The sequence below is a fragment of the Rhagoletis zephyria genome, unplaced genomic scaffold (assembly GCF_001687245.7).
Source record: "Rhagoletis zephyria isolate East Lansing unplaced genomic scaffold, Rhagoletis_zephyria_1.1 Rzeph_scaffold_01516, whole genome shotgun sequence".
Lineage (NCBI taxonomy): Eukaryota > Metazoa > Arthropoda > Insecta > Diptera > Tephritidae > Rhagoletis > Rhagoletis zephyria.
The window spans coordinates 70,674-77,411 of record NW_016158600.1 but is presented as its reverse complement, the minus strand read 5'-3'; the positions used below and the strand labels follow the sequence as shown (position 1 = coordinate 77,411).

Here is a 6,738-nt window from a genome sequence, read left to right as displayed (position 1 = left end):
ATTCGAATCTGTATCTGGTATTTTTGAACGTGGCCATTCCATTGTGACTAGTTGGGCATTTTACTCCAGAATGTGATCAATTGTGAAATTTAAGCGTGACGTCTGAACTTACAGCGAAAGATATTTTTTAACATAGAACGATAACTAATGTATAACATTGCTTTAACAAAAATATCAAACGATTTCTTAGTTTTATGTAACAATCATTTGAATGAATGCGACTGGTGGGACACTGAAAGGAACTCTATTTTACCCTTGTGCACTCAAAGATGAATTTTAGCCAAAACACTTAATTTTCTCGAACGATGTATTTGTGTTGTAAAATGTGAATTATACGCTTTTGTTTTCATTAAAAATGAGGTTTATATGAACTTCATAGAAATATTAAAAAATATTTAAAGTTGTGACTGGTGGGACATCTCCTTGTGACTGGTGTAAAGTAGTTATGCATTATAAAGATTCCATAGACAAAAATTTCAACTTTTGATTTTTTTAATATTTACTCACAGCTTAATAAAATGTTGTAATTTAAAAGAGGTTAGTTACTACTGAAATAGAGATAATGAGGGTATATTTAAGTTTTCCTCTTTTCAATGGAATGACCCATAGACCACCTTGCTGGTTATACAACAAACATCATATAAATTAACGTTTGTACATTACATAAATTATTAAAATTATGCAAATTCAGCAAAATTTCAAACATTTTAATCAGAATCTTTAGACAAAATTTTGGTATGCAGTTTGGTGCCAACTAAATTGTAGTATAATGGAGTGCAAGTTTCAAGCCGCTAATAAATTCCGTTTATTTTTTGGCATTTCTTTCTTGGCATAGAAAAAAATTAGAAACACGTTTAAACCAAAAAAATTCTCACAACTCAAGGGGATTTTTAACAGCTTCTGAAGATTCTGATTAAAAATTTTTATATTTTAATGAAATCCTGCAGAATTTTTATATTTTTTTACAAAGTTTGAAATGGTAATATGGTTTGTTGTATAAACAGGTAGACTTAAAAAAAAATAAACATTAAATAAACAAAAGGCAAATAGTGAAATCCGGCCACAGTACCGAACTCCCTATTATTTTGTGGACAACTGTATACATATAAGTATGTATATATAAAGAGTACGAAATTATTTTCTTATTGCTTTGAAAAATAGTACAAAAGTAAAAGCTTTTTAATCTTTCTGCGTTATGTTGTGTTGACCAGATACTTAATCATCAAGAATGCAAATTAAATTTACGAAAGCAATTAAATCGAAAAACTTAAAATATAATAAAGGAAGCGCTTACAAAGCGGATGTTGGGAAACTTGAGTCACACGCTGTTGCTGCGATTGTTGTGCTTGCTGGGTTTGCTGTTGCGATGGTTGTGGTTGTGTTTGCGACAGTTGCTGGGGTTGACCCAACCGTGGTGGTGGTGGCGCCATCCAGGCACCTCGGGGCATACCGCTACCATCGCCTGGTTCAATTTTTGGTATTGTGCGACCCGCAACGAACATAGCATTCATTGCATGATTTGAATCGGCAACTAAAAAGTAATAATTAAAAAATATACAAACAAAAATAAGTAACTAAAAATACCTATGTATGTATACAATTATGAAAACATAAATAATAAACGAAATGGAGTTCAAAACAAAAGGAGTATACGACTAAAAATGTCAAATATCATACCTGGACCTTGGGGATATCCATAGCCAGGACCAACCAATTGTGATGGATGGTGTTGTATAGTACCGATGTCATTACCATCAATATCCATGCCACCGACTAACGGACCAGCCGAATATTCATCTTTCACCAAACGACTTGGCCCGGACTGCAGGCTCAAACCGGACAAATCGATGCCTGGTGAAACGACCCGCTCATAATGATACGGATTGACGCAAACTGAATCGCATTTGAGATCGAAAGCGAATGCACAATATTTAACGTGCTTTAGTTCGTTTTTGTGCAGATCTGGCCAACGCCAAATGCGTGCGTATATGACATGTGGAAAGCCCTTACGACCAGCAACCTGTTTGGAAGTTGGAAAGATAATAAAGTTTATTTTAGTTTAGCGACGGTAATTATTGGCTTCTTTTAAGTTCATAATGAGTTTTTTTTTTTTTAAATAACACAAAGCAAACTCACCTGCAAACGGCCGTCTAATGTTCGTTGAATAGTGACACATTTGCTAGGATGTGCACCGTTCGTGGTGATGGCCGTTATCAGCGAATCCAATTCATCACGCTTTTCTTTTAATTTCTTCACCAGCGATTCAATAGCACGTTTTGCAAAGCCTTCACTCTCGCCACCTTGTCGATGGCACATGAGTGAATGAACAATGCTCAAGCACGCATCTGCTGATGTCGGTGCATTTGATGGAGGCGGTGGCATTTGCACCATGTCGCGCACTATTAATGCTAAAATAAATTACTTATATTAAAAAATATAATTATGCAAGAATAAATTTAGCTTACTGTCTTGTGGCGGCACTGGTCCATACAGATGACCTGCAGCACCACCGGGACCACCTCCACCCGCTAAGCCCACCATGCCTGCGTAGTCCTGGGGCACACCCAGGTTGCCCCGGGCATCCACTTTGCCGGCGTTCGGGCTGTCGCCGTCACAGAAGGCAAATCCAGATGACGACCACAAATTGACGGCTATATTTAGGCGGACACTTAGCCGCCAACCAGTCCAGTCGGAAATATATAAAGATAAAATAAAACTAGAAAAAATTCGTGTACGAAGAAATGAGGCAACCGAAAGCAACTGCAAACCAATTGCCGATATTCTTAACTTCACTTTTCTTCTACGTTGATTTATAATGAAAGTGTCGTTTTATCGAGGCAAAACGCGTACTTAACGCAACGCGATACAGAACGACTTGAAGCCGCCTGCGTATGTGTACAGTAGCGAAGTGATGAAAATGATATGAAGTGGCAGGAGCCAAGGGTGTACTATAGGGTGGAGTCCTCTGTTAGAGACAGTCCATTAAGAGTTCCGACAAATTTTTGTACTAATTTTGGTACTTTCTTTTTTTAATGTTTTCTTGGATAATTTGTGGTCCGTATATGATTTCCAGGTCCTCCCTCGCAAGCCGTTGTGAAAAATTCTTCCACTTTCTTTCAGTCTTCTTTTTTATTTTCCTTTTTTATATCCACACACACACATACCCATACCCACAGATGTGCTTCAATTCTATTTTTAAGCACAATTGATCGTAACGCAGCTTGTGGCCATACGCAAACAACGCCCGCCTGGCGGCTTTAATTAATTTTGCAGGCCTATGTTTTCAATATATATTATGGTTTCTTTACATTTTCACAATTCCAAACAATTTTCTTTGTCCATTGCCGAAAGTGTTGCAGATCGCCGCACTCCACACAACTCCGCTGCACACCCGTACCGTACCCGCACAAATCAACACTAATTAGACACCATTTTCATAAAACGTTCACGTCTTTTCTCACATTTTACGGACATATTCGCACAGAATTCCAACGCGTAATATACCGCGAGGGTTTAAAATAAAATTTCTAACAATTTCAGAATAATTTATTGAATTGATACTATTTTTCACATTCTATTATCGGCTGCCCCAAAAATTTCCCGTGCGATTTTCTATGAAGAAAATAAATATGGCGCCAGTGGACTTTTCGTGACTGTCTATTATTGGGAAGCGTATGGAAAGCAGTGTTGAACAATTTTATGGTCATTTTAGAAAAATGTCCCTATAAAATATCCCTATACAATGACATTTGACGTGATGTGTCAGTTTTTGTGCAGCCTTAGCGAAAACAACTTTTTGTTAAACAAAAATAAGTTTAACCAAAGTTAGGTTCGACAAAATGAAGCATTCAACTTCACCTACGCCATCAGTGACCGGTTCCAGCTATGCCCCGTCATATACAACGTCCCGCGGACAATCGCCCTTACCACCGCCAGCGAATCACACAAGAAACTGTCTATCTGCAACAAGCAAAAGCTACAAATATTTACGGCGACTATTAAAATTCAATCAGATGGACTTCGAGTTTGCCGTATGGCAAATGATTTACTTGTTTATATCCCCACAAAAAGTATACAGAAACTTTAATTACAGGAAGCGTAAGTAACAGCTTTTACTTTGACCTAATCTGGTAACCATATTGCCAATAACACACAGAGACCAAATCACAATTTGCCAGAGATGATCCTGCCTTCCTAGTTTTATTGGTGGTATGCCTATGCGGTAAGTGCAAAGTTTGTGGACTCTGCTAGAGAGTATATGTATATGTATGCAACCAATTTATATAAAAAAATATTCTAGTGACCTCGGTCGTGCTCGCATGGACAATGGGACTAAACTTCTTGCAGAGTGTATCCTTCATTTTATATGTAGTTTTGGTGGATTGTATATTTGCGGGCATTATAGTTGCTTCATTCTTCTGGTTAGTGACGAATCGTTACTTGCGCAGCAGTAGTCTTGAACCAGATATCGAATGGGGCTATGCTTTTGATGTACATCTAAATGCTTTCTTTCCTCCATTAATACTGTTGCATTTTGTGCAATTGTTTTTCTATGAATGGGTTATAAGCCAGCCGTGGTTTTTCGCACGATTACTGGGAAACACATTTTGGCTTTTGGCATTGGGTTATTATGTCTATATAACATTTTTGGGCTATAACTGTAAGTAAATAAAGTAAATGTATGTATACAACTCCTTTAAACGACACAATTCTTTATTCGCACCAGGTATCCCCCATTTGAAGAACACGCGTCTGATTCTCATCCCATTACCTGTCATATTTTTATTCTATCTGGTTACTGTGATCATTGGTTGGAATGTGACCATTTCGTTTATTAATTTCTACAAGTTTCGTGTATACTAAATGATTGCAATAATAAGTTATAAGAACATATGTTCATGAAATATTAAACAAAAGAATGTTTATAATATATATAAGAACACACTGATTACATATGTATTTATGTAACAAAGCGTAATTTTTAAATACAATAATAACTAAAGCAACAAAGTAATAAGAAAATATTTAAAAAAACTATCTTTCCGTTTGATGACTTTTATTGATATCTGCCACTTCACAAATTACAACTTGTGTAGTACATTCAATGGCTTAACAAAGTTCAAAAAATTATTAAGTTGCTAATCCTACGCTAATTTTGTCGGCTTAACGAATGAACGTTTGCGCTTATTACGCTTACGTTGCAATTCCAAATGATGTAGCTGCGAGTGCACCTCTGCAAATATTTCTTTTTGTTCTTCTTCCGGAATTGTCGCACGATATTGTTTCATTATATCGTATTTTTCCCAAGGTTTTTCATGTGCCAGTGCCTGGCGACGTTGTTTGTCAGTTATATACTGATCAACGTTAGCAACGCCTTGTAGATTTTGTCGTTCCCATCGTTCTAACCATGGACGAGGGCGCAAGACTACTTTAATATCATTTACAGGCACCTCTGTATTCTCATCCAAATATTCTGCTTCCATATTCAAATCAACAGTGCTATATTCAGGTAATGCGTCTCGTAAATATAACAAATGATCGTCCAGACGCTTTTCTAGACGCAGTACCTCAATTTTATGTATAGTCGGGTCGTATAGTTCGTAGCGCACCTCAACGCCTTGATGATCAATAACATTACGCAATATAAAACGGGTACGGAGGCCGCAGCGATCGCGATGTATGCAAATGCCTTAAAAATAGATATACAATAAGTTTATTAGTTTATGGACGATAACTTTCACCCACTCACCAACAAAGCGACTGACTTTTCCAGCTGCGTGTGGATCGGAGCTTGTCACCGCTAATATGGAGCCAACATAAAACTCGGGGATGTCGATTTTCGAGCGACGGTCTAGCATGTCCATTCGTTCTAGTTTCTCACGTACCGGGTTACGCCATTCCACTTTTGGGTCGGGTAGAAACTCAGGGTATATAAACCTATAATTTGGTGGAATCACGGATTTGCGTCCCTCTGCACTGCCGGATGCATTTTGCTGGCCGTATTTTTGATGGGTTCCTGGAAAATCCTTTGGTTGCGGCTTTGTGGAAAATGTGACTGCATAACAGATGATGGATCGATTTTGTATATTTGTTGCAAGAATAAGTACTTTAACTTACTGATCCTCTTGAAGCTGCACCTTTTTATCCAACTAGGTATTAATAACCGGTTCGATACATTCATTTTAGTTAGTTTTAAAGAGATATATAATTTTCTTCGATCTATTAAATAAATTATAAAAATACAATCCCAATTAACCAAAAGACCAACAAGAAAATGTCAAACCGAGTCAGCTGTTTTCTGATCCCTTTTCTAAACCAGTGTTGTAACATGATGCAAGGTGTTATCGGTTTGCAACATGATCGGTTTGCAACTTCTCACTCTAATTCCGCCATATTGACTGCCAAGAATGATCAGAATGAGACCAAGATTGCGCCGATCAGAGAGGATTTTTGAGAATAACTTTTGTGCGACGTCACGCTGGTGCAATTGTGAGAGAGAAATGCGAAAACGTGAGCAAGAATGGGAGAAGAGGAAAAAATGTTGCAAGGAAAACGTAAACAAGTTGCACAAGTGTGACGTCATTCAAAAAACGATTCTGTCAAATTCGTTAAGAGAAGAATAGCGGTCCGAGATCGGGGCGACCTTTGTATTCTCTCGATCGTGATTGACTGCCTTAGGTGAAACAGTGTTACTTCTTTAACAATTCTTTGCCTAAAAATATAGTTGATTTTTTTTTT

At 37.4% G+C, this 6,738-nt stretch overlaps 3 protein-coding genes across 4 annotated transcripts in view; 1 reads left to right on the top strand and 2 right to left on the bottom strand.

The window, feature by feature from the left end:
- The window catches only part of Med (Smad/Smad4 homolog Medea), a 6,466-nt gene extending 2,842 nt beyond the window's left edge, over positions 1 to 3,624 (bottom strand). Inside the window, exons 1-4 of one of the 2 annotated variants that reach the window (XM_017617891.1) lie at positions 2,466 to 3,623; positions 2,137 to 2,408; positions 1,678 to 2,020; positions 1,295 to 1,531 (exon numbers count right to left, since the gene is read on the bottom strand). In XM_017617891.1, coding sequence (XP_017473380.1) covers positions 1,295 to 1,531; positions 1,678 to 2,020; positions 2,137 to 2,408; positions 2,466 to 2,541 — 928 coding nt within the window. In that variant the 5' untranslated portion in view covers positions 2,542 to 3,623. Of the gene's footprint in view, positions 1 to 1,294; positions 1,532 to 1,677; positions 2,021 to 2,136; positions 2,409 to 2,465 lie in introns of both variants that reach the window. The other variant, XM_017617892.1, reaches the window with a different exon arrangement.
- Positions 3,625 to 3,747: 123 nt separating this feature from the next.
- Unc50 (Unc50 RNA binding protein) lies at positions 3,748 to 5,038 on the top strand. Its single transcript, XM_017617897.1, has 4 exons — positions 3,748 to 4,098; positions 4,157 to 4,222; positions 4,301 to 4,660; positions 4,727 to 5,038. The coding sequence occupies exons 1-4, from the start codon at positions 3,840 to 3,842 to the stop codon at positions 4,861 to 4,863; spliced, it is 822 nt and encodes a 273-aa protein (XP_017473386.1). The 5' UTR covers positions 3,748 to 3,839; the 3' UTR covers positions 4,864 to 5,038.
- A 6-nt stretch (positions 5,039 to 5,044) lies between these two features.
- mRpL19 (mitochondrial ribosomal protein L19) lies at positions 5,045 to 6,305 on the bottom strand. The gene is made up of 3 exons (XM_017617896.1): positions 6,118 to 6,305; positions 5,750 to 6,055; positions 5,045 to 5,689 (listed from the first exon to the last, which is right to left on the bottom strand). The coding sequence occupies exons 1-3, from the start codon at positions 6,179 to 6,181 to the stop codon at positions 5,145 to 5,147; spliced, it is 915 nt and encodes a 304-aa protein (XP_017473385.1). The 5' UTR covers positions 6,182 to 6,305; the 3' UTR covers positions 5,045 to 5,144.
- Between the last annotated feature and the right edge of the window lie 433 nt (positions 6,306 to 6,738).